The sequence below is a fragment of the Myotis myotis genome, unplaced genomic scaffold, assembly GCF_014108235.1.
Source record: "Myotis myotis isolate mMyoMyo1 unplaced genomic scaffold, mMyoMyo1.p scaffold_m19_p_1, whole genome shotgun sequence".
Lineage (NCBI taxonomy): Eukaryota > Metazoa > Chordata > Mammalia > Chiroptera > Vespertilionidae > Myotis > Myotis myotis.
The window spans coordinates 1,368,923-1,396,397 of record NW_023416313.1 but is presented as its reverse complement, the minus strand read 5'-3'; the positions used below and the strand labels follow the sequence as shown (position 1 = coordinate 1,396,397).

Here is a 27,475-nt window from a genome sequence, read left to right as displayed (position 1 = left end):
GAGGAGGTACTTACTACAAATCTACTTTGCACTTTTTCCAGGAGTCTTTTCTCATTCAGGGCCATGGCTTCGCCGTTCCTCCTTTTGATTCTTTTCTTTAGCATCTTTTTGCAGGCATACATTTTCCCTGTAGCTCTCACTTGACAGGCATAAACCTAGTGTCAAAGAGAAAAGGAGAGGTGGGTCGGAGCTGGGATTCCCAGGCTACGGGGAAACCCGTCTTCTGTGATCAGCCTGTCAGAGCAGCAGCAGAACTGGCCGAGCCACGACCACTGCCACGGTCACTGCTGAGAGTTTCTGAGCCGCCCCCTCCTCCCCTCGGCTTCCTCGTCTGCGGCAGCGCTGGGGCAATCACGGGAAATACATGCTCTAAAACCCAGGACAGTGGGCAGACGGGACTTGTTCATCTGTGATCGTGGTGCAACTCTTTAACATGTCTCCCTCCCTTTTTGTACAAAAGCAAAAGTTTTAGAAACTAGATTCTTGATTTTTTAGAAAGTTCAAGAATATTAGAAAATATATTTTACAGAAGTCATAGACTTTCATACATTTATTATACTTAGGTTTTTTTTTTGTTTTTTTTTTAATATATTTTATTGATTTTTTACAGAGAGGAAGAAGAGAGAGATAGAGAGTTAGAAACATCGATGAGAGACAGCCATCGATCAGCTGCCTCCTGCACATCTCCCACTGGGGATGTGCCCGCAACCCAGGTACATGCCCTTGACCGGAATTGAACCTGCAACCTTTCAGTCCGCAGGCCGATGCTCTATCCACCGAGCCAAACCGGTTTCGGCTATACTTAGTTTTAAAGGCATATTTACATATTAGTTAATTTTATATTATGAACATTTTCAAACATATAAAAGTGCCCTGACCTGGAATCAAACCATGATCTCCTGGATCATGGTTGACACTCAACCACTGAACCACACTGGCTGGGCACTTCCTAATTTTTTTTAAAAGCTTTTACTAACATACCTTTTGCTCAAAGTTCAATCTTTTTAAAAAAAATATGTATTTTATTGATTTTTTTTACAGAGAGGAAGGGAGAAGGATAGAGAGTTAGAAACATCGATGAGAGAGAAACATCGATCAGCTGCCTCCTGCACACTCCCTACTGGGGATGTGCCCGCAACCCAGGTACATGCCCTTGACCGGAATTGAACCTGAGAACCTTGAGTCCGCAGGCCGACGCCCTATCCACTGAGCCACACCAGCCAGGGCTCAAAGTTCAATCTTAATGCTCATGCTTATTCCCCAGATACATGTTATGGAAGTACATGTGCAACTTCAGTGGGTGCGTTACCTGAAGCGAGTGTCTCAAATACCTGCTGTATAGCATGGCGCACACTGGCCACATAATACTTACCTCTCCAAATCCGCCTTTTCCTAGGACTCTGTAATGTCTAAATGTTTTCTTTGTTACTGGCTGCCTAAGTAATAAAAAAGAAGTTTTAGGTCTCACATCACATTGTTACTTTAAAGCAGAAAAGCCCACCTAGCTCTTGTCCCAGACTTAGTTATGGAACCCTACTGGTCTAGGGGAGGACAGGGTGCCTGTGCTTGGGGACTGTGGCCCTCGCGGGGGACAGCTCTCAGCTGCACTCAGCAACAAGCACACGGAACATTTTTCATTGAAAACACTGATGACAGATGCAAAATGGTCCAGTTATCTTTACTCATGAAAGACAAGTTTGCAACTCGCCCACATGTGAAGTATTATGTATTCTCAGGACCCCCTCAGGCCCGTCAGAAAGCTGCTGAGGAAAGAGGACGGGTCTACAGCACGCTGTCCTTTGAAAAACCAGACATCTCGAAAAACATGTCTGAACTAGAACTGGAAAAGTGGTCAATCTATAGACAGTATGTCCTCGGGTGACATCGGAGATCCGCTCCTATGGCGACGTAATGCAATTTTCGCCGTAAGTCGGAACCCACCTACATAAACACCTTATGTCACTCACATGGAGCACAGACACAGCAGTAAGGAAGGGAAACAGTAAACAAAATTTAAATGAAGATAACAATCCCTGACCTTTACTTGTGGTAAATAAATAATAAAAAATATAAAGCACATATGTACATACGTCAAAATCATGGAACTTTTTTTATAAATAAAGGGGCGATGGTGACGTAACCACGAAACAACATACGTCAAGTTCGATGTAACCCAAGGACTGTCTATATATAAAAGGCTAAGCAACTGGCCAAGCAACTGGCCGACCAGCCGACCCAGCCGGTAGGTATGACATGCCCTGACCACCAGGGGGCAGACACTCAACACAGGAGCTGCCGAGCGGCAGCAACTTTGCAGAGTGCCCTCTCACACTCTGGGACCCCTTGTGGGATGTCGGACTGCCGGTTTCTGCCCAAACCCCGCAAGTCAGGCCCAGGGACCCCACCTGCCGGAGGGACCCCACTCACTCCGCAGACGCCCTTTGAGCCCCGGCACCGCCCCAGGTGCAGCTGGCTGGGAGGGATCATGGGAGGTTGGCTCCAGGGCGTGTCCGGTCCATCTCGCCCAGTCCCTCCCCGCTGGCCACCTTCTAATTTCCTTTCAATGTGCATGAATCTGTGCACCAGGCCTCTAGTCAATAATAATTGTAGCCCTGGCCGATGTCGCTCAATGGTTAGACTATTGGCCCAAACACTGAAGTGTCAAGAGTTTGATTCCCAGTCAAGGGCACGTACCTGGGTTACAGGTTTCATCCCTGGCCCTGGTTGGGGTGTGTTCAGGAGGCAACCAATCAATGTATCTCTCTCAGGTCGATGTTTCTCTCTCTCTCCTCCCTTACCCCTCACTTCCAATCTCTCTAGAAATCAATGGAAAGAATATCCTCACTCTCGGGTGAGGAGTAAAAGTAAAAGTAATAACAATTGTAATAACAAGACTAGTGGCAGCTAATACTTTGTGAGCACTTACTCTGTACACGAGACTAGGAAGGCTAAGCACTTCACACACATTTCTCAGGCGACCCGGGCATCTAGTGGTGTGGGTCATGCGCACCTAGACTTACAGAACCAGGACCTGAAGCTCACAAAGGCTGTCACTTGCCTGAGATCACACAGCTGCAGGAGGCCGCACAGCTGCAGGAGGCCGCACAGCTGCAGGAGGCCGCACAGCTGCAGGAGGCCGCACAGCTGCAGGAGGCCAGCACAGCTGCAGGAGGCCACACAGCTGCAGGAGGCCAGCACAGCTGCAGGAGGCCCGCACAGCTGCAGGAGGCCAGCACAGCTGCAGGAGGCCGCACAGCTGCAGGAGGCCGCACAGCTGCAGGAGGCCAGCACAGCTGCAGGAGGCCGCACAGCTACAACACGCCACACAGCTGCAACACGCCACACAGCTGCAGGAGGCCAGCACAGCTGCAGGAGGCCGCACAGCTGCAGGAGGCCGCACAGCTGCAGGAGGCCGCACAGCTGCAACACGCCGCACAGCTGCAACACGCCGCACAGCTGCAGGAGGCCAGCACAGCTGCAGGAGGCCGCACAGCTGCAGGAGGCCGCACAGCTGCAGGAGGCCAGCACAGCTGCAGGAGGCCGCACAGCTGCAGAAGGCCGCACAGCTGCAGGAGGCCAGCACAGCCTGAGACCCACAGCACTGTATGTCTGTGACCCTAGAACATGCTTTATTTTTCTAACTACTGCACCAAGAGGGCTGACAACCATTTAAAAAGACAGAACAGAGTCAAATGAATGAGAAGAAACTACTAACACACATTAATAATCTCTGTAGAGAAATACCACATGAAGGCCAAGATTTCCAAGAGTACTTTGACAGATGGAAAAGTATACATCAATCAGGGTGAGTATGAGAAGTTACCATTGTTTTCCCTGAATCTTAAGTGAGAACATACCTTTCCAGCCATTTCCACTGTAAAAATCGAGAAAAATATGGGCTCTCTTGGTATTCTTCAAATGGCTTTCCACTTAAATAGCGATGGACAACTCTAGAAGAAGATGGCGTGCAGTTATACCTGCTTCCTTACAACACGGAAACAGCTGTGTTAGCAACAGCAAGCCCTGGGCATGGGAAAGTCTATCACACACACACTGCTCAATACTGAATGCGAAATTACAGGAGTCACAACAGGCTCTAATGCTATCAGTGAAAACAGGGAGGGAAGATTCAAAAGAAATGAAATCAATTTACCCTCCCAAAGTCAGAGGTTCTTTTTATGTATATGGACATCAGAGAAATGCTTTATAAAAACAATCTATCAGCCGAAACCGGTTTGGCTCAGTGGATAAAGCGTCGGCCTGCGGACTGAAGGGTCCCAGGTTCGATTCCGGTCAGGGGCATGTACCTGGGTTGCGGGCACATCCCCAGTGGGAGATGTGCAGGAGGCAGCTGATCGATGTTTCTCTCTCATCGATGTTTCTAACTCTCTCTCTCTCTCTCTCCCTTTCTCTCTGTAAAAAATCAATAAAATATATTTTTTTTAAAAAAACACACAAAAAAAACAATCTATCAGTAAAAAGACAATAGTTTAAAACATATTCCAAGTGTGTGTGCACGCATAGGCATGTATATTTCAGGAGGGAATTTAAACATTTTGTAAATAAAATGGAGGAATGTCTAATTGGTAATAGTCACAAGGCAGAAAATGTTAATATGTGACACACCTGTTGTTTTAACACTGGAAATGAAGCAATCAATTATTTTACGCGACACACTTTCTCAAATTTTATGCACTTGGCCTTGCCACTGAGGTTTCATTTATAACTCTATTTTAGAAGGAATAAAATGCTCACTTGGGGAAGCATCTCTCCCTGTCCTGCTGAGTGGGCTGCAAGCACGCGCCGATGCTGCAGGGAACACGATGCTGAGGTCCCCCAGGCTGAGCCTCTCAGGGGAGCTCGGCAGCAAAGCTGCGTTTACAGTGACACTAAGGCCGCACGTATTCTGAACCCCATTCTCCCAGAGGGCTCTCCAGAGGCTGCAGTGTGACAACACCGCCGCGGCTCTGAGAGTGGGATGCTCGTGTCTTATTTTAAGAAGCACGACCCACATGAACAAAAGCTCTCCGGGTCCTCCACGCGTTTTAAGAGCGGAAGGTCCTGAGAGGAAAGGTCTGAACCGGCCGCTACGTTCAATCTGAGAACTAAACGCTGCTCCGGAGGCTTCCCGGGCTGCTCCCGGGCGCTGGGGGCGCCTTCCGCGCAGGAGCAGGTGGGCAGCTCAAATGCAAACCTTTCTGAACCGGTTAAAGGACTCGATGCCGCCGTCAGCTACATCGTCTTTATCAAGGCATTTAAGAATTCCCATGAGAAGCACAACACAGACAGAGCTTGTTCTACAGGGTGAGGCAAAAGCAGGCTTACAGCTGTTCGTATGGAAAATAACACAATAATTAGTAAATAATAATACAGGACTAAACTCTGTTTCGCATACTCACCGCTGGAAGCCCACTTTCCCTCACCTGTATTATATTTGTGTTTCAGAGTCTGTTTAATCAATGGCTACCATCAGCCTACCAGCGCTTCTCCATTTCACTTCCTCACACACCTCCCTCAAAACAGCCAACTGCTGCTCAGCTCTAGTCTGGGAAATAAGGCTCCCGCACGCATTTCAAACCATTATGACATTTGAAACTGCACAGTCCTGGCTGCGTTTCCGGTGGTTAGTGTCAGCCTGTGAAGCAGAAGGACCTTGGGCTCGATTCCCAGTCAAGGGCATGTACCTGGATTGCACGTTCGATCCTGGCCCTGGTCCGGGTGCGTACAGGAGGCAGCCAATCGGTGTGTGTCTCTCTCATATTGATGTTTCTCTCTCTTTCCCTTCCTCTCTCTCTAAAATCATTAAAAAAAGCAAAACATTTTATGGAAATCTTTCATCCCAGACACCAGCATTTTGGAAGGCTGAGCAGAGGGCCAGGAGCTGGCAGAGTGCTGCTACCACCCTGGCCCTCCGATGTGGCTGCCTCCGTGGGTCCCTATGCAAGTGTCCTGACGGCTCCTTCTGGTGGAAGCGGCATTTCATCTCGACAGCGCTCTGTAAGAGCTAGCTCATGCCCAGAAGCCCCGTCTCAGGGCGAGCCACAGCGATGGGCAGGGTGGGCACAGCCCCTTACCTGACACATTCCTTGAACAGCTCTTTGGAGGGGATCTCCTTCAGTCGCAGCCTGCACGCTCTCACAGCATGGGCAGAAATCCGGGGTAAAGGGGCTGCCGCGTTCTTACAGCACAAACCAAAGACATGAAATTAGTGATTTCACAACTTACCAATTATGAGCAAGACCTAACGCCTATTGTAAAAAATGAAAACACCAAGGACATGAGGTAAGTCTAGGTACCACGGTCACTCTGCCCAGCCTCATCTCCCAGGGTTCAGTGTCACCTTTCCCCGGGACATCAAAACAGACACTGCACCCCACATCACAGCATCACTCACACAACAGCCAAAGGCAGGCGCGACCCAGCGTCCATGGGTAGATGTGTGGGCCAACAAAGTGTGGTCCACCCGTTCAAAGGGCATTATCCAGCCTTCAATGGAAGAGGATTCTGACACCTGCGACACATGAATGGACCTTGAGGACAACCTGCTAAGTGAAATATGCCAGTCCTGGAAGGGCAAATCCTATCAGACTCCACTTATACTCCGTCCCGACAGCAAATTCATAAAAGACAAAAAGAAGAGTGGGTGCCACGGGCTGGAGAGGGGGGGCCTGCTGTTTAATGGAGACAGGGTTTTAGCTCCGCATAAAAATGTTCTGGAGAGAATGCAGGTGACGGCTGTACAATGGAACGTACTTAATGACAAATTTTATACGATTTTTATCACAATTAAAAATGCAAACATACACACAAACGCTCAGAAATACACACACTTTTTCCTCATACAAATGGAATAAAAACTGTGCATAGATGTCCCTCAATTTATGATGCAATTATGTCCCAACAAATCCATCCTGAATTCAGAATATCATAGGTCAAACCTACCTAACACGGTAGCTCAGCCAAGCTGGCCTGAAACATGCTCTGAGCACTTACATCAGCCCACACCAGGGCAGCTGTCTTCCACTGCCTTCCCTCTTTCCTCACAGAGGAGACACGGGGGAATTTTGTAGACATGATGGGACACAGAAACACAAAATAAAATATCCAGAAAATGCTGACAACACAGCACACTGCAGAGCAGGTGTGGGGAACCCTTTTTCTGCCAAGGGCCATTTGGATATTTATAACATCACTAGAGGCCTGGTGCACGAATTCGTGCACCGGTGGGGTCCAGCCAGCTGCCCTCTCCCACCCCACATGGGGTGATGGGCCAGCTGGGGGGAGGGGCCACGGGAGAGCAAATTGGAGGCGGGGCTGGTGGGGGGGCAGGGCCTGGAGAAGATCCACTGAGCTGGAGCTGAGCATGGGCCCCAGGCTTCCCAGGGAGAGCGGCCTCAGCAAGAAACAGAAACCACCAGAAGCCTCTGCGACGCCCCGAGCCCCCTCGGGCCAGGCGGACTCACAGCTGGTGTCTCCGCGCGCACATGAGACACGGCCGGGCACTCGCCTTGGTCTGTCGGTCAAACCGTGGGACACTGGTTCCCCTTCTTCTCTCTGGGCCATTGGGAGACGCAGGCCCCAGCAGCAGAGCCGGGCCCCACCAGCAGCCAGAATGGAGGCCTCAGACAACTGGGCCGCCGCCTCCACGGACTAGAACACACGGCTGTAGAGTCTTAATTCTCCCCTAAAACATGCCCAGCTGCTCCTCTTCAGCCGGATGGACTGAACTAAGGAACCAAAGACAAGTTTCCTCTGGGGCGGGATCCACGGGGAGCCGGCTGGTGGCGAGGCCCCCCACAGGCGGCTGCTGCCCCCCACGCTCGGGGAGCTCTGGGCTGGGGGTGCCGGGTCCCGGGCGGCTGGTCCACAGGGTTTCTCTCCGCCGCCTTCCTGGCCTCCCGAGCCGTCCCCTCTGCCCCACGCACCAGGCTCTGTCGCTAGAGCCGGGACTCGGAGCGAAGGAGCTGCACCCCCACCCGCTTCTCAGTCTCGCCCGCACGGATCGGGCCAAAGCCCGCTGCCCAAGAATGGCACCACATGGGGAGGGTCGCAGCGGGGAGAGGGGCGCCCTGACCTGCCAGCCTTGGCGACAATCATCTCGATGCCCAGCTGACTGAATTCGTCCCACAGAGCCTGCACCTCAAGCTGCGCTCACACTGGCCACCTTCACCGGCGCCTTGGCGGCTGCCGCGCAACTGGCCGCAGGGCCCTCGGGCTCACGTCATAGCAATCGGTCGTTCCAGTCGGTCTCTCTGCCGCACGGTCCCTGGGCTTTTATTATATAGATTTCCGGGCCATACAAAATCATCCCCTTAGAATTAGCTGCTATATTTGGTCAAACATTTAATTAACTCACCCCAATGCCTGGCAGGGCCAGAGCACGTGATCGCACGGGCCTTCCATGCCCCTCAGGCCACATGTCCCCACTCCAGCTGCGGAGTGTCAGCTGTTGATCCTGTGATCGGTGGCACCACGAGAGCTTCGTCCGGCATGTCCCAAGCCAGAAACGATCAAACTGCGAAGTGCACTCTACCACCTGCCTAGCGCTTTCGCACACGCACATAGGAGGGCGGGAAAGCCGCGAGTCGGGGCTGCCTGCAGTTTTGTGTGTGCTGATGCTGGGAGTGACTGTGCTCTCTGGCGGCCGCCTGGCTTGGCAGAGTTCACCTGCCTACGAAGCGTTCCAGTCACCAGCTCTCTCCTCTTCCCACACCACTGCCACCAACACCTCTGCACACCGGTGTGATGGGATAGAGTCTAAAAGGAGAACTACCAGCTCAAAGGACCCACGTTTTAAATGTTGATATTGATTACAAAACTGCCTCCAATAGGCTGTGTCGCTCACTCCACGCTCCCCGTGTGCCAGTTCCCACTCCCTTCACCCCCCTCCCGAGGACTCTGGGAGAACACATAACAGAACTGCTGTCCAGCTCATGCTCAACTGCACGTGTCATTTGTCAGCAGAAAGGAGGCGTGCATTGTAGACTGATTTCTGCCTGTGGTATTCCTGCTACCAGAGCAAAACTGTGTGTTTCCTGTCAGTCAGACCAACTATTTCAGCAAAGTTGAACTATTAATAGAAATATACATTGAGAAAACTCACATTAAAAAGATTATTATAATTGACCATCATGATTACTAGCTGTCATTTAAATGATCTAAAACAAGCCCTAGCCAGTTTGGCTCAGTGGATAAAGCATCGGCCTGCATCCCGAAAGGTCCTGGGTTCAATTCTGGTCAAAGGCATGTACCTTGGTTGCAAGCTCCTTCCTGGCCCAGGCCCTGGTCAGGGCTCGTGCTGGAGGCAACCAATAGATGTGTTTCTCTCTCATCAATGTTTCTGTCTTTCCCTCTCTCTTCTACTTTTCCTTAAAAATCAATGAAAAAATATCCTCAAGTGAGGATTAACAAAAAAATAAATGATCCTAAACAAGTGAAGCCTCACCACACCGGGTGGACGAGGTGTGGACCGCTGCAGCGCGTTCCACAGCAAGAAGAGGGAGAGCAGAGACCACATCATGCTCTTGGACTCACTCCCCAGACCAGGCTCCCCTACACGCAGGCCATGACAAGGGTAAGAGGGTTCATTCCTTCCACCCTTCAGAAAAGAAGTCTGCTCATTCATTTACTCAACAAACACACCTTGTCCCAGGCATAGGAGACAACAGAAAACAAGACAAAATTTTCCACAGAACATAAAGCCACCAAATTTCAAAACTGTCTCAAAAAAATGTATTTTTAAGAAATCGTTCTCAGGGTTTTCCACAGTTTTAGGTCCTTTCCCAAGGTCTCAGTTTTCTGTAGCTAAATAGCAGGTTAGTTCCATTACGCGGTTTAATGATTAACTTTAACTGGAGACCCTTTTCTCGGTAACTTAGGACATTTTTATTTAAGAATAATGTCTTCCCACAGAAAGGACAAGCAGTGCTGTGATCCTCCCTGAGCAGAGGCAAGGGAAGGCCTGCTAACCGTAAAGTCAGACAGACCTTCTAGGCCTTCAATTCAGGAACAAGAGTCCTTCTCAGAAGAGGGGGTTGCCCTGCAAGTCCCAGACGTGAAGACCTCGGATGGGAAAGTCCACTGGAAGGGAAGGAGAGGGGTGAACTGTGCAGAAATAGGCTTCTTTTTCTGTGTTAAAAACACAGACTTTCGAGATGGCCCCGGTGAGGTCGGGACGGCCCCGGTGAGGCCGAGACAACACCAGCGAGGTCGGAACGGCCCTGGTGGGGTTGGGACAGCCCCAGTGAGGCTGAGACGGCCCTGGTGAGGTTGAAACGGCCCCGGTGAGGCCGAGACAACACCGGCGAGGTCGGGATGGCCCCAGTGAGGCTGAGACGGCCCCGGTGAGGTTGAAACGGCCCCGGTGAGGCCGAGACAACACCTGCGAGGTCAGGACGGCCCTGGTGGGGTCGGGACAGCCCCAGTGAGGCTGAGACGGCCCCAGTGAGGTCAAGACGGCCCCGGTGAGGTTGGGACGGCCCTGGTGAGGTTGAAACGGATAATAAAGATCAATATAAACTGATTAACAAAAATAGATGCAGAGGCAGAGCAGCATTGAACAGACTGTCAAACTACAGTGGGAAGCCTGGGGAGGGTTGGGGGGGGGGTTAAGAGATCAACCGAAGGACTTACATGCATGCATATAAGAATAACCAATGAACACAAAACACTGGGGGGTAGGGGAGGCTGGGGGAAAGTCAAGGGGGGGAAAAGGAGACATACGTAATACTCTTTGTAATACTTTAAGAAATAAAAATTATTAAAAAAAAAAAAAAAAAACACAGACTTTACTCTTTTTTTAAACTGGGTTGTCTTTATTGTTGAATTTAACAGTTCTTTCTATATCCTGGATACCAGACCCTGAGCAGATCTTGGCTTTGCAGATAATTTCTCCCATTCTGTAGGTTGTCTGTTCACTTTCTTTATAGTGCTCTTTGAAGCACAAAGTTTTTAATTTTGATCAAGTCCAGTTTACTTACTTATTTATTCATTTAAAAAATTTTTTTTATCCTCATCCAATGAGTGCTGAAATTTTTTCACTGATTTTAGAGAGAATGGAAGGGTGGGGGGGGGAAAGGAAGAGAGAGAAGTATCGATGTGACAGAGAGACATCAATTGGTTGGCTCCTACACCAACTCCAACCGGGGGCAGGGATTGGACCTGCAACCCAGGTACCTGCCCTTGACAGGGAATCGAACCCACAACCCTCCAGTTCGCAGGCCTGTGCTCTAACCACTGAGCAACGTTGGGCTTAGGTTGCTGTCCTTTCACTGTGCTCAGAAACCAGTCTAAACCAAGGTCATGAAGAGCTAACTTAAAAGTTTTGTACCTAACTTTGCACCTCAGAGGCGTGCTCTGTGAGTTCTATGGCTTCCACTCTTCCATTGAAGTGTTCGATTCATTTGGATGATGCTTTGTGTGTGGTGTGAGGTAAGGGCCAGCTCCATTCTTTTGCATGTGGACGTCCAGCTGTGCCTGCAGTCTCTGGAAAGGTGACTCTCCCCAGAGGTGTCGTAGGCTGTTGTAAGTCAGCTGACTGCAAACGGATGCGCTGGCTCCTGCATCAGTCCCCAGCCCACTGATGGGGTGACTGTCCTTATGCCAGCACCACGCAGCTTCTCTCATCAGTTATTAGCTTCTGCAGAAAGGGGAGCTAGGGTTTCGCTCGGGATTATAATGAACCTACAGATCATGGTGGGGAGTGTTGTCATCTTAAAAATATCAAGTCTTCTAATCCATGAACATGGGAAGTCTATTTAAGTTCTTCAATTCCTTTCAATGATGGTTTTAAGTACAAAAGTCTTGCACTTTTTATATTTACTCCTCTTTCTTTTTGATGCTGTTGTAAATGGAATTGCTTTCTTAATTTCACTTTGGATTTTAATTGCTAGAAATACAATTGAATTTTGTATGGTGACCCAGTGTCCTGCAACCTTGACAAACTCATTTATTAGTGTTTTCTCCCTAATGTATGTGTGGATACCTTAGGGTTTTCTACATACAAGTGCTATGGTCTGCATGTGTCCCCTCAAAATTCCTATGTTGAGATCCTACCCCCCCCCCCCCCCCCGTGTGACAACAATGAGATGTAAGGCCTTTGGGAGGTGCTTAGATCACGAGGAGGGAGTCCGTGCGAGTGGGATCAGGGCCCTTAGGAAGGAGGCTCCGGAGAGCCCCACGTGAGGACACACAGTGAGACGGTGCCAGCTATGAGCCAGGGAGAGGAGCATTTATAAGAAAGTAACGATTTTAACAAACTTGTTCTATTTATCCAATTATATAAAGATGACTCGGCACTCTAATTACAGAAGTAAGTTATTTACAAATCTTATATCTAAAGAAGAAAACACACCTCATCAATGAAGAACGTGTTTAAGACTAACTGTCCGCGCTCTCTTCGGTCCTCGTCAGGGGAGACTTCATATTCTGCCTGAGTGCAGAGACGACAGGAAAGAATGTTAGCTGCGCTCCTCACGGGTGTCAGGCGGCTGCAAACCTCTGGCTCTGGAACTGACTGGCAGCCACGCCCAGAGCAGCCCCCTGTGCCAGGGCCTCCTGAGCGCTGAGGGTTAATGACACAGCAGAGCAGCACATTCCATGATGCTCGGTCTTATACTTTCAGCCACAAACTGTGGCCAAACAAATAAGCAGCTCACAGAAGTGCCCAGCAGGCACCTGGACACCTGAGTGCAGTTCCCAGGGACTCAGTCACCCGCCACAGGGACCAGGGGAGAGACTGCAAGAACAGACCACGCCACACAGGCCAGAGGAGAGGAAACAGTAAAATCAGAACCTGCATATAAGCATAACCAATGGACATGAGACACTGGGGGGTAGGGGAGGCCAGGGGATTGTCAAGGGCGGGGGAAAAAAAAGGACACATATGTAATACCCTTTGTAATACTTTAAGCAATAAACAATAAAAATTAAAAAAAGCAGAACCTGACCAATAGTTACACATCTATAAAGGACAGGCAAGGAGGAAGAAATGGAAAAAAGGTAAGAGAAGAAGCAAACGAGAGGAGACCACAAAGGCCTGGCTAAGAGCATTTCTAGAAGAAGCCACTCAAGGCCCACAGCCACAGGGACAGCAGGAGGGGCCGCGAGGCAGTCCTGGGCTTTGCAAGTGGAGAACTGAGACTACAGAGCCTGAAAGCCAGATGGCGCTGAAGAGAAAGTGAGGAAAAGCAAAGCAAAGAAAGTTCATCTACTGAACACACAGAAGTACCCAGGGAACGAGTCCTTGTGGGGGACCCCAACCTCGCCCTCCACAGGCCCAGCGCGGGGAGGAGGCTGCGCAGGCGGGTTCAGCGCGTGCTCCTGACTGGTGCGGGCACAGCGCTCACCTAAGAAACCTGCCAGCTTCCGGGTGAGTGGGGACAGTCTCTGGATGTGGGCAGGAACAACCAGCTACTCAAACACAAACGCACCGCTGCTGCGATGGTGAATGCAGTGGCTCGTCTGCATCGCTGGCTGCACGAGGGAGACTCGCCCAGACAGCCAGGTGGGCCTGACTCATCCGCTGAAGGTCTTAAAAAAGCAGAGCGGAGTCTTCCTGGAAGAAATTTCTGCCTAAAAGAGCGGCTTCACCCCATTTTGGAGTCCCGCCCTGCCTTCCCAATAGCCTGCTTAACAGCGGGCAGACGCTCCCAGCCAGACCTCACAGCCAGGAAAGCCAATTCCTCTTAGTAAATCTCTTCACATCTAACTCCTAATGGCCATGTTCCTTTCACTGAGCCTGACTGATACAGATGTCATAGATCTCTGAACTCCTAAAATATAGCAGCTTGGCCCGAACAGGTTTGGCTCAGTAGATAGAGCGCCAGCCTGCAGACTGAAGGGTCCCAGGTTCAATTCTGGTCAAGGGCATGTGCCTTGGTTGTGGGCACATCCCCAGTATGAGGTGTGCAGGAGGCAGCTGATTGATGTTTCTCTCTCATCGATGTTTCTAACTCTCTATCCCTCTCCCTGCCTCTGTAAAAAATCAGTAACATATACTAAAAAAAAAATAAAAAAAAAAAGTCTAAAATATAGCAGCTTGGCAAATATAACCCAACTAGAGGCCCAGTGCATGGATTCGTGCACAGGTGGGGTCCAGCTGGAGGGGGGGGCGGTCGATGGTGGTTGGTAGGCCCCACCCCCTGGTCAAACTCCCGGTTGAGGGGACAATTTGCATGTTAGCCTTTTATTATATAGGATACGTTAGACATACCACATGCTACTGGAGCCAAGTAGGCAGCCCCACTGCATCAGAATTCTACCTTTAAAAGGTAATTGCCTCCTTTACAAGCCTCGTCTTTTTCTAGTAAAGGTACCAGGAAGGAAAGGGGGAGCCCCAGGGAGTAGGGAGCAAACGACAAAATAGTCAAGAGCCTCAAGTGTTTTTCTGAAAGAATACATTATAAACACGTGTATTTTAGAAGCTACATCAGAGAAAACAGTGAGTAAACACTCAATGACATTAGGAAGTAGTCAATACATATTTGCTGATACACCCAGGACAGAGAAAGTGCCCTAGGTTTGGTAAGAGCTTTTCTGCTAGATTTTACCCATTTCCTACATTAAGTTGCCTTCTGAATTTCAGCTTCAAGCTTCTACACTTGCCAGAGCTCTCTCTCCAGATTCAGAAACGCAGGATTTCTGTACCTATCAGGAAATCTCAGGAAATGACAACCCTGAGAATGTGGAACATTTTATACGTCATATAAACTCCACTCGCCCTGACTATCCTTCTTACACTAAGTTTACTGCCCCGTATGCTTCGGGGCCAGTGCAGGAAGCAGACAGCACCTGCTATGACTGAGGAAGGCTACCTCTCAGGGGCTGCCCATAAGCACATGGTCTTCATTAGCTGTCCAACCTTCTCACAAATTAAAGCAGCAAGTTTCAAAGTTACTCGCTAAGCACAGGTGCCCTCCAGGCCTGGGATGCAGTCCTGCGAGTGGCCACTTTCCGCCAGAGGAGTGAGAGATGGGGCCACTCCCTCCCCCTCCCCCCACTGCCCGGTCCCCTCCAGCACAGAGCAGCTGGGGCACCACAGAGAAACGCTCACCACCGAGTCCAGGAACTCAATGCACCGCTTCAGGCTGTGCCGGGTGTTACAGAACTGCCGGAAGAGGAGCCTTCCTATTGGCTGCTTGTCGCAAAGACTGCTGTAATCCTTTTCTGGGTGAAGAAAGGAGGAAATGCAATGGTTACAATTCAGAAAATGCTATTTCTGAACCTTACACACCAGATACAATAAGAGTCAAAAATAGCATTTGCAGCATTTTTTAGGTCACTGTTTGGTCTACCCATTTAGACGGGCCTATCATGACGAATATCTGAAATACCTAAGCAGAGCCAAAGGTCGCTGGAAGAATTGGCAACTAAGGTGTGTGAAGCTGCTGGGTCGTCCTGCTCCCCAAAGGAAACACGCGGGGGGCAGTGTTCCCGAGGGGACCGGGCAGGGAGGTGCCTGAGACAAGTTACATGCGCGAGAAATACACCGCAGGAAGGCGCTGAATTAGACTCCGGAAACCCTTTCCATTTGGCTACCTTTCCATACATTCACAAGTGACAAATACTGTTAATGCTTAATGACTTAACTGGTCTTGGGACCTTTTTTCCTTGTCTTCTCAGAGAAATAATATGTTGTCCACCTTACCTTTCCCTAAACACTAACACTGTTTTGAGAACAAGGCACTAATATTTGGTCAAAGGGGATATAAACAAACACGTTCAAACAGGTTAAACTCCGGTGAGAAAATCAGCTGCCCTGTTAGCAGTGACTTTGAACTTGAAATGAACATAACCATGTTCAGTACTTCTGCAATGGCTCTAAGCTGAACAATGAAATGAAATTCATGAAAAGCAAGCAAGCCATGACCAACTCCTCAGCTGTGGGGGAGACGCCAGGGAGCGCAGGGAGCTACGCCGTCCGCTCTGGACCACTGAGCTCGCACACAACACAGGCAAGGGATACACTTGGGGCCCAGGGCACAACCACGGTTCCCACAACTTCAGCAAAGGTGCTGTAAAGTCCCACAACCCACTGTGTCCACTTTGCTACATTTTATTTTTAGGGAATATATTTATTCCCTAAATAACTAACTATAAAAAATATATATATTTTTTAATCATTTATTTACTTACTTGAAGCTCGATGCACGAAATTTGTGCAAGAGTACACCTTAAACCCCCCACCCCCCCACCCCCCCACCCCCGGCTGCCAGCACCAGCTTCCCTCTGGCACCTGGGACCCTGGCTTCCCTCCGGCCACCAGCAGGCACCTGGGCTTCCCTCCCAGCCCCGGCTTCGTCTGGAAGGTCGTCCAAAAGGACATCCAGAAGGACGTCTGGTCTAATTAGCATGTTATGCTTTTATTATTATAGATTTTTTATTTTAATCCTCACCAGAGGATATTTTTCCATTGATTTTTAGAGAGAGTAAAAGAGAAAGGGAAAGACAGAGAGAAATATCATGTGAGAGAAGCACATCGATCTGTTGCCTCCTGCACGAGCCCCGGCCAGGGCCCGGGCTGGGGAGAAGCCTGCAACCCAGGTACATGCCCTTGACCAGAATTGAACTTGGAACCTTTTGGGTCCAAAAGTCAACGTTATATCCACTGAGCCAAACCAGCCAGGGACTTACTAACTACAATTTTAAAAAAGACATGAGGCGGTCAAAAAGTGATGTTCCTTAAAAGTTATATTTTGCCCTAGCCGGTTTGGCTCAGTGGATAGAGCGTCGGCCTGCGGACTGAAAGGTCCCAGGTTCGATTCTAGTCAAGGGCATGTACCTTGGTTGCAGGCACATCCCCAGTAGGAGATGTGCAGGAGGCAGCTAATCGATGTTTCTCTCCCATCAATGTTTCTAACTCTCTATCCCTCTCCCTTCCTCTCTGTAAAAAATCAATAAAATATATATTTTTTAAAAAGATGTAAGGCCCTAGCTGGCTTGGCTCAGTGGATAGAGTGTCGGCCTTCGGACTGAGGGGTCCCAGGTTCGATTCTGGCCAAGGGCACATGCCTGGGTTGCGGGCTCCATCCCCAGTGGGGGGGTGTGTGGGAGGCAGCTGATCAATGATTCTCTCTCATCATTGATGTTTCTATCTCTCTCTCCTTCTCCCTTCCTCTCTGAAATCAATAAAGAAGTATATTTTAAAAAAAGATGTAAGTTTTGGCCCTGGCCGGTTTGCTCAGTGGTGTCAGCCAGTGAACTGAAGGGTCCTGGTCAAGGGCATGTACCTCGGTTGCAGGCTTGATCCCTGCCCTGGATGTGAAAGGCAACCACTCTCTCATACTGATGCTCCTCCCACCCCCCCTCCCCTCCCCTCCCCACCCTCCCTTCCACTTTCTCTAAAAATCCATGGAAAAATATCCTGGGGTGAGGATCACACACACACACACACACACAGGCCAGTTTTTAACGCTTTCCTTCCAAATCTGAAGGTTAAACACTGTCCCTAGCTTCCCGGTGAGGTGGCAGATGAGCACACAGGCAGGCCACTCTCCCTGCCAGATCCCCGAGGAAAGTGCTACAAGTTAACACAACAGCAGCCACAGGAGCCATGACGCCTCCGTGGGAAGAACACAGGGTGCCCTCACGAGTCAGAACATGAAGTTACAGGAGGAGAGAGCTGCTGGGGTCCGAGCTAAAGGAACATCAGCTGAGACCCCAGAGTTAAGCTGGGGCTCTCACAAACCTCTATCACGGGAGCCCCTCCCACCCTGGTCAGAATGGCTGGACCCACTTTACAGAAAGTGGGTGTCTGCCCAGAGATCCTGGGACCCCGCCGGGAGAGGCAGAGCCCGGCTGAAGGAACTAAAATGCTGGCCAAGCCAAGGGATTGTGTGTGCAGCCGCCGGACCCTCACTGGCGTACCCCCCAACCAGAACACGAGAAAGAGAGAGAGAGAGAGAGAGAGAGAGAGAGAGAGAGAGAGAGAGAGAGAGAGAGAACGAACACGCCCGGCAGGAAGCACAGCTCCGCAACCACGAGGGAAGCCACGCTGGCCGTGAGCGAACACACGCAGCCGTGAGCACAAACCCGAATAAACCGAAAACCTTACTCAGCTCCATCACTATCCAACGAGAAGACAAAAATGGGGGCATTTCCCACAACGTAAGAACTCACTTGCCCGCCCAGGTCTGCAGGCCCCCCGGGGGTGCGGACAGTGCCCCAACCACCCTCACCTGCCTCAGGGCACAGGAGACCTACACAGTCCCGGCACCGACGTCCATTCTCAGGGTAATCTAGGGCCCAAGACTCACAGAAGGTGAGTGACTGACCCCACAAGCAACTCAGAGGCTGAAAGGCGGACATGGAGGCAAATGTAGAGGCAAATGAAGCTTAAAATTTTGTTTTTAAAACCAGGGTCAGATTTCCAATAGCCTGATGCCTACAAAGGAGCTTCTCTCGACCCTCTAAGGAGCCTGCCACCTACGAGGGGACAACAGGCGAACAGGCGGCTCTGCAGCTGGGGGGCCAAGAGGCAGGAGGAGCGCCATCCCTGGAGAGGAGTGAGCAGAGCTGGAGGGAGGAGGGAGGAGGGAGGAGGGAGGAGGGAGGAGTGAGGAGGGAGGAGGGAGGAGGGAGGAGGGAGGAGGGAGGCGGGAGGCGGGAGGAGGGAGGAAGGAGGAGTGAGCAGAGCTGGAGGGAGGAGGGAGGAGGGAGGAGGGAGGAGTGAGCAGAGCTGGAGGGAGGAGGGAGGAGGGAGGAGGGAGGAGGAAGGAGTGAGCAGAGCTGGAGGGAGGAGGGAGGAGGGAGGAGGGAGGAGTGAGCAGAGCTGGAGGGAGGAGGGAGGAGGGAGGAGGGAGGAGGGAGGAGTGAGGAGGGAGGAGGGAGGAGGGAGGAGGGAGGAGGGAGGAGTGAGGAGGGAGGAGGGAGGAGGGAGGAGGGAGGCGGGAGGAGGGAGGAGGGAGGAGGGAGGAGGGAGGAGGGAGGAGGGAGGAGGGAGGAGTGAGCAGAGCTGGAGGGAGGAGGGAGGAGTGAGGAGGGAGGAGGGAGGAGGGAGGAGTGAGCAGAGCTGGAGGGAGGAGGGAGGAGGGAGGAGGGAGGAGGGAGGAGTGAGCAGAGCTGGAGGGAGGAGGGAGGAGGGAGGAGTGAGCAGAGCTGGAGGGAGGAGGGACGAGGGAGGAGGGATGAGGGAGGAGGGAGGAGAGCTGGAGGGAGGAGGGAGGAGGGAGGAGGGAGGCCTGGCGCGGGACAGTGCTGGCTCCTGGGAACTGACAGAGGGAGGGGCTGGCTGGGCTCCCAGGAGCAGAGAAGGGCTGCAGCACAGCGGCCAGAGGTAAGCGGTGGGTGGCAGACACCTCTTCACCTGCTGCTGTCTCCAGGGAGACCTTACCCACTGCCAGTCTTGTGACTCCTGGACGCCACCTGCAGATATCGCCTCGATCTACAGCCCAGATTTCTCGGAGCCCTACATGTACACCTTCCTCCTCCCACGGCGAGCCCCTCTCTGAATGGACCAGACCTAGACGTCACCTCAGTCCCTCCTCCCTCCTTCCACACAGAACTCACCTGGATTCCGCTTCCGGAAGTCTCATCATTCCTGTCTTCACCCCCCCACACCAAGCTGCCGTCTCCTGCCCGCACACCGGTGACCATTCCTGACCCTCTATCTCATTCCTCACACTGAAGCCTGAGAGACCCTTCGAAAATGTGAATCTGATTACATCATTCCTCTGCTAAAAACCCAACAAAAACCCTCAGCGGCTACAAACCCCGCCCTCTCCTGCCCCCCCCCCCCCCCCCCCGCCCCGCATTCGTCCTCAGACATGAGGGAAATGCAGCTCAGGGAGGAGCATGGGCCGGGAATGGACAGGGATGCGGCTGCTTTGGAAAAGGGTCAGGCAGTTCCTTGAAAAGTCAAACATGGCTGTTTCTTATAAAGGTGCCAATTCAATGCGAAAGAACAGTCATTGCAATGAATGGGGCTGGGACCACTGGATATCCAGAGGAAAAAAATGAAACTGGATCCTTCTCGCACCCCAACACAAAGATGAACTTCAACTGGACCAAACACCACATGTCAGAGAGAAAGCTGAGGTGCGCGTCTTCATGGCTGTGGATTAGGCGGTGGTTTCTTCCCTACGACACCAGAGCACAAGCAGCAACAACAAACAGGTCAGCTGGACTTCCTCGAAGTAGAGACTTGTGTTCCTCAAAGGGCATCACAAGACAATGCGAGAAAAGCACAAAGCGGGAGGAATATTTGGAAATCAAGTATCTGTTGTGGTCTAGTAACCAGAATGCACGAAGAATGCTCACATCCCAACAATGAACAAACGGCCCCATTTAAATACAGGCAAGGAAGCTGTTGTTAAATGCTTACCCAAGGGTTGATTTTTCAGAGTGGGAGGGAGGGAAGGGTAGAGAGAGAAAAACATCAATGTGAGAGAGACACATCCTTCGATGGCCTTCCGCACACACCCCCCCCCCCCCAAAGGGAGGAGGGGCGGGGTGTGAACACGCAACCGAGGCAGTGCCCTTGACTGAGAGCTGAACCTACAGCCCTTCAGTGCTCGGGCCAATGCTCCAACCACTGAGCAACAATGGCCAGGACTAAAAATGGGCAAAGAATTTTAACAGACATTTCTCCAAGAAAACATATAAATGGCCACTAAGCACATAAAAAGATGCTCAACATCGTTCGTCTTGGGAACTACAAGCAAAACACAATGAGACCCACTTCCCACCTACCCGGCCGGCTGCAGTGCAAACAGAAAGGAAAATAAAAGGTGCTGGTGGGGATGGAAAGAAACGGGAATCCCCATACACTGCTGTGGAACGTAAAGGCTGCAGCGCTTTGGAAAACAGTGTGGCACTCCCTCGGAAAGTCACACAGCACTCCCTGCCGCTCAGCAATTCTAACCCTGAGTATTTACACAAAAGAAAGTGGAAGCAGGGACTCAGATGAATGTTTCCACAGCACACCAACGTTCCCAGCAGCTTACTCACAACAGCCCCTTCAAGGGCAGAAACGCCCCCAATGCCCACCAACAGACGAGTGACCAAATCCAAATTAACATGTGCTGTCCACATGAATGCCCCTGAATTTTACGTTAAAATGGTTAAAATGGTAATCTTAGTATTTCTCACAATAAAAAATTTGTACGTAAATGTTTGTAGCAGTGTTACTCATAACTAGAGGCCTGGTGCACGAAATTCGTGCATGGGAATGGTCCCTAGGCCTGGCCAGCGATCCGGGTCAATCAGGTTCCCCACCTCCCTGCCTCCTCCTTCCCTCGCTCCCTTGGTGCTCCGCCACTGCCACCAGTCACCTACCCTTCTCCACGCCACCCCCGGTGGTCAGCACACATCATAGCGAGCGATCAAACTCGCGAGGGGACGCTTTGCATATTAGCCTTTTATATATACAGACATAAAAATAAAAACAAGTCAATGTCTATTAACTGATGAATAAATAAGAAATGCAATATATCCTCACAACAGACTATTACTTGCCAACAAAAGTGAATTAAGTACTGATTCATGCTACAGCATGAATGGCCTTGAAAATGTGTTAAATAAAAGAAACCAGTCATAAAAGATCACTTAGTACATGGTTTCCATTTACATGAAATATCCAGAAAAGGCAAATCCAGAGAGCAGATCAGTGGTTGCCTAGGACTGAAGGCGGAGGGAATGGGGAGTGACCCCAATGGGTATGGGGCTTCTCTTTGAGGTGATGAAAAGGTAAACTTGACTGTGGGAATGGTTGCACAACTCCATAGCTATAAAAACCACTGAATTGTGCACTTTAAGTAGGTAAACTGTATGGCATGTTAATCACATCTCAATAAAGCTGCCATTGTAAACACATAATGAGGCTGAAACAACTGGGTAGGTCTTGGGGGGAACTACCTTCTTTATATTGTCTGATATTATTTTATTATTTTTTAAAATATTTTTATTGATTTCAGAGAGGAAGGGATAGAAACATCAATGATGAGAGAGATAGAAACATCAATGAGAGAGAATCACTGATCGGCTGCCTCCTGCACATGCCCTACTGAGATCAAGCCCACAACCTGGGCATGTGCCCTTGAATGGAATTGAACCTGGGACCCTTCAGTCCACAGGCCAACACTCTATCCACTGAGCCAAACCATCTAGTGCTGAAATTATTTTTGATAGTTAAAATATCTAAACTTTCTTTAAAAAGGAACTATAATACTAAAGAAAAGATGGATTGATTTTTTTAAATATATTTTATTGATTTTTTACAGAGAGGAAGGGAGAGGGATAGAGAGTTAGAAGCATAAATGAGAGAGAAACATCGATCAGCTGCCTCCTGCACACCCCCTACTGGGGATGTGCCCACAACCAAGGTATATGCCCTTGACGGGAATTGAACCTGGGACCTTTCAGTCCGCAGGCCGACGCTTTATCCACTGAGCCAAGCCAGTTAGGGCTGGATTGATTTTTTTTTTAAAAAATTAATCTTTGGTGTCTTCCCTAAGCACAAGACTAAGTACAAAAACTAAGAAAATTGATATATTTGTCTACATAAAAAATTAAAACTTCTATATGGGAAAACATACTGTATGCCAAAAAAGCAGATATATAAAATATATTCACATTTGAATATCTAAAGATAAGTTCCTTTCATACAAAAAGAGCCTTTACAAATGAGTTAGAAAAAGCAAAAAATTTTGAAAACTTCATGAAAATGCTCAACCCCATCCATAAATAAAACGAGACTATTTTCAAATTATAGTTTATCTTTATTAAAAATACTGAAAACAATATCATTACTTTAATATGTTAACAAGGTCACAGGCAAAGAAACCTTGTGACATATTGTTGGCAGGAAAGTAAATTGATACAACCTCTTCGAAGAGTAATTTGGCAACATCAAAATTTTGAATGCATATACCCTTTGAACTGAAAAACGCATCTTTTAAAAATACAATGATGACTGCCCTGTAGACAGGGTCCACATCTGACTTCCTGTGCGCACATCAGGGCTGTCGCTAACTCTCACTCCTCACAGCTGCAGGGTCCAGGAATGGACGGGTCACCTTCCATCAGACTAATCCTTTCCTGAAGTCATCAGTCATTCTCGTCCACATGCACAGAGAACTGTGTGTGGAAAGAGACTGAGAAACAGTTAACAGTGTCACTTCTCCAGCCATACACTTCATAACTCCCATTAGGAAACCTACAGGTTTATTTCGCTGGGAAGAACCATGAAGACAGAACAATGTACTATATAATTTTTGAAACAAGAAAGGAACTCAAGACATAACACCTAACAAGCGATACCATGCCAGATGCGCCGCAGACACAGCAGAGCCGTTTACTCACCAATGGATTGTCTAAGCTCGTTGCACTGGCTAACAGGGGGCAGCTTCAGCATCTCCCTCCATTTTTTACTACGACCACTTTTTTTGCCATATCCTCCTAAATTTGGGGGGGAAAGAGGCACTTTTTAAATGGTCAGAAATATCTAATTATAACAATTATTTCCATTAATGGCATTTACTATAAGCCAGATACTTTTCTAGAAGTTTCACAAATCTACGCTCACTAAATCCTCCCACCAACCCTATGAGATATACTGTTGCTGTGCTCATCATAACCCTAATTTTACAGGTGAGAAAACTAAGGCACAGATATGTGAAATAATTTGCCTTGCCGGTGTTGCTCAGTGGTTGAGCAAGTCTTGTTCAGTTCCCGGTCAGGGCACATGCCTGGTTGTGGACCCCTTCCCCAGTGAGGGACGTGCAGAGGAGAGCCAATCGATTCTCTCTCACCATTGATGTTTTCTGTTTTGTTTGTTTGTTAATCCTGACCCACGGATATTTTTCCATTGCTTTTTAGAGAGAGTGGGAGGGGGAGAGATACACAGAAACATGGATGTGAGAGAGAAACATGGATGTGAGAGAGACACATTGATGGGTTGCCTCCTGCATGCCCCCGATAAGGGCTGGAGATTGAGCCTGCAACCGAGGTACATGCCCTTGACTGGAATCGAACCCGGGACACTTTGGTCCGTGGGCCAACACTCTATCCACTTAGCCATACCCACTAGGGCTCATCATTGATGTTTTATCTTTCTCTCCCTCTCCCTTCCTCTCCGAAATCAATAAAAACATTTTTTAAAAATAATAATTTGCCTAAAGCAGTTATAGCTAATAAACAGAGAAGCTGGGGTTTGAACCCAAGTAATGACACTAGACAGAGGGGGCCACGCTGCACTAAGGGGTCGTACTGTCACCTTCTTTTTCTTGAATTTAACAAAATAACAAATCACCCCCTTCCTCTCCAATTGCTCACTAATTACCAATTAAATGGCTAGCACTGACAGGGATACAAAATACGGATACAAGCTATGCCCTGCCCTTACACAGATTACAATTTAGCCGAAGAAACAGTCATTGACTACACTGTGTTAAGAACCCCCAATCCCCAAGGGACAGTCTCTCCAGGCTGGAAGAAAGCTACAAGAAGAGGAAGGTAAACTGGAACCCGAAGGACAGAAACAACTGAAGTAGGAAAAAAGCACGAAGCGCCCACTGCATAGGAGGGTGGAATTGAAAGCATTACGTACTGTAATGTGCCCGAATGAAAACCAAAGCTGTTCATTTCTACAACAAAATGCATTAAGTAGCTCCAGTCGTGGGAACAAATTAAGTGCAATGAAGGAAACAAAAAATGTTGGCTAACACACACACACACACACACACACACACACACACACACACAGGAGGCCCAGTGCACGGATTTGTGCACCAGTGGGGTCCCTCGGCTTGGCCTGAAGGGAGCGGGCCGAAACTGGCTCTCGGACATCCCCAGAGGGATCCCGATTGCAAGAGAGCGCAGGCCAGGCCGAGGGACCCCACCTGTGCAAGATCAGGCGCTGGGGAGGGACCACGGGAAAGCTCCAGGGCGCATCCAGCCCCTCACCCAGTCCCGATCAGCTGGCTCCCAGCAACAAGCTAACCCCAATTAAAGGTGGTAAATTGTGTAACAAATGTATTACATACACAAAACCCTAACTTTTTTTAAAGAATGATTTTTGTCTTTTATTAACAGTATGATTATTTCATACTTCCTAGAGTGTGCCTGGCATAAAGGCACATAAACAACTTCTTCAATGCAACATCATTTGCCAACATGAATATTTCCCTGTTACATTCAATCCAGGGTGGGGCAAAAGTACGTTTACGTTGCTTGCATGTAAAGTAACAAATAATTAATAATCGCACAAGAATAAACTGTTTCACGTGCTCACAACTGTAACCCTGCTTTTGCCCTGCCTGTATCCTGTTTCCGCGGACAGCATGGTGGAGGAGTTACATCACCGACAAAGTGACGGCCCGGTAAGTCCAGTCCCACCGCCCTGAAAGGAGACTAACAAACGCTCGGTTTGGGACCAAAAAGAGAGAGACTGGTTTTATTGTAAGTGAATCTAGAAAGTGACAGGGCCATTCCCAACCCACATACGAGGACTTGCTGCGCTCCAAGCCAGCGCTCCCATCCCTCTAAGCCAGCAAGCGGGTGCACCGGGGACCACTGCACACGCAGCGCCCAGCAGACCTTCCCGTGTCCACCCTGGACGCTCTCAGCGGCCGCCATGGCGGGCGACCCGTGGTCCGAGAGCCGCCTGGCCGCGGGCGGCTACTGCTGGGGAGGGAAGGCCGTCCCGGAGCGCCCCGAGGCCCGGGCTGCTCCCGGGATGGAGCGCTACCGCCTCCGCATCCCGCAGCCCCAGCAGCACGCACTCCGCTCCAGAGTCCCCCCGGGCACAGGCGGCCTGCGGCGGCCCCGACGCCACGCTGGGCGATCGCTCGCTGACCGTGTGGCGCTCCGAGTGCCGCCTCCGCCACCGGCTCCGCAGCTCCAAGCCCTCCCGGCGGCGCCCACGGCCGAGCAGGCGCCCCGCTTCCACCTGCAGGAACCGGGTGAGCGCGAGCCTCCCTCCCCCACCCCGGGACCCCCCTTCCCGCTCGCCGGCTGCTGCGGGAATCCCCGTCCCACGTTGGGGCCGGGCGTCTCCGAAGGCTGGGAAACCGCTGGAAATAAGATCACCAGTAATTAACATAAACGGGAGGAGTCAACAGTAATCAATATAAACGCGAGGAATCCGGCAGAAGGCTGGCCGGGACTCCTGCTATTCACACGGTGAAGATTTGCATTTTATCACCTGCCGCTGACTCAATGGCCTCAGCACACCCCAACCTGGCCATGTCACCGTTCCTAGGTCACACTGCTGTCTGTCCGCATCCGAGAGGCAGTCGTGTGTCCCAGTGAATAAAAGCAGCCGGGACGGAGACTCGGCGGAACTTGACTTCTCCAGCCGAGTCTTCCCCTGGCTCCCCCATAATTTCAAAATTAATATTTCGTCTTGTGTCTCAGTTTGTGCGTCAGCTTTCTCCAAGCCTTTGAACCCGAAAGCCACGCTGGCGGCGGCCTTTCACAGGAAACCGCTTCGTGGAATCCTCACGAGTGGGAGGGGGCTCAGCGCGGACACAGCCGCGCTCCGTCTCCCTCGAGCTAATCCACTTCCACCCCCCACCACCCCACCACCTCCGGTGCATCACCCCGCCCCGTGCATTACCCCCCCCCCCCACCTCCGGTGCATCACCCCGCCGGCGAGGCGCCCTCGGCGGACAACCTGCCCGGGAGAAGCCGCGTCCGGCTCCGGGTCCTGGGCGGCCTGAGACAGGGCCCGCGGCGGCACCCGGACACCGGCGCTCACCCACAGCCCGCAGCTGGTAAAACGTGGGTCTGCAAACCCTCGCCCGGTCCCGCCCGGTCGTGCTCTGCAGCTTCGCCGGCGCCCGCCCCGCCCCGCCCCCTCCGGCCGGGTCCGCGGGGCACCCACCGAGGCGCGCCTTCAGCAGCAGCGAGTTCGCCACGAGGTTCTCCAGCTCCATGGACCGTCGCGGCCGGGGACGCCTTCGCTGCTGCCGCAGCCGGGCTGCGCGGGCTGGAGGACGCGGGGCGGGGGCCTCCGCGAAGCGCCCGCCGGGCCCCGCACGCGGCCGGGAAGAGCTGCTCCGCCGCCACGGCCACCACCCGCGCCGCCGCCCCCGGGCCCGCTTGCCGCGCCGCCGCCGCCGCTGCGAACGCTGCTGCCGCCGGCCCGGGGCGCCGGCGGGGACGGGGACGGGGACGGGGACGGGGCGCGGCCGGCCTCCGGGCTTCTTCGCGGTCACCACCGCCGCGCCGCCGCCCTCGCTCTCGGCCCCATCACCCCTGTTCCGCGCGCGTAGCTCTCCTCAGGGCCCGGGGTCTCTACCGCGCCCGACCCCAGGGAAGGGCTCCCAGCAGGGCCACCGCCCCCGGCGGCGACGGCTACAGCCGCCGCCGCCGCCTCCTGCCCGCAGCGCGGCCGGCTCTCGCTAACGGCTCCCAGAGGGCGGAGCTCCAGCGCCCCTTCGCCCCCACCGAGGCGGCTGCGGCGCCCCGCGGGGCACTACGGCTCCCAGAAGTCCCCGCGCAGACCGGAAGCGGTGCGCTGGAAGAGCGTGGCCCG

At 51.1% G+C, this 27,475-nt stretch overlaps 1 protein-coding gene across 31 annotated transcripts in view; it reads right to left on the bottom strand.

The window, feature by feature from the left end:
• GRK4 (G protein-coupled receptor kinase 4) overlaps window positions 1-27,425 on the bottom strand; it is a 43,936-nt gene extending 16,511 nt beyond the window's left edge. For 6 of the 31 annotated variants that reach the window (XR_004970786.1, XR_004970784.1, XR_004970787.1 and 3 more), the window contains exons 1-8: window positions 26,822-27,424; window positions 23,299-23,394; window positions 15,053-15,165; window positions 12,353-12,430; window positions 6,075-6,178; window positions 3,858-3,980; window positions 1,373-1,436; window positions 15-155 (exon numbers count right to left, since the gene is read on the bottom strand). Coding sequence is in view for 23 of the 31 variants with exons in the window: in XM_036327403.1 (XP_036183296.1) it covers window positions 15-155; window positions 1,373-1,436; window positions 3,858-3,980; window positions 6,075-6,178; window positions 12,353-12,430; window positions 15,053-15,165; window positions 23,299-23,394; window positions 26,822-26,873 (771 nt within the window). In the remaining 8 variants the exon portion in view is untranslated. Of the gene's footprint in view, window positions 1-14; window positions 156-1,372; window positions 1,437-3,058; window positions 3,457-3,857; window positions 3,981-6,074; window positions 6,179-12,352; window positions 12,431-13,346; window positions 13,556-15,052; window positions 15,166-23,298; window positions 23,395-26,821 lie in introns of those variants that run through there. The other 25 variants (XR_004970788.1, XR_004970767.1, XM_036327272.1 and 22 more) reach the window with 18 other exon arrangements.
• Window positions 27,426-27,475: the final 50 nt, after the last annotated feature.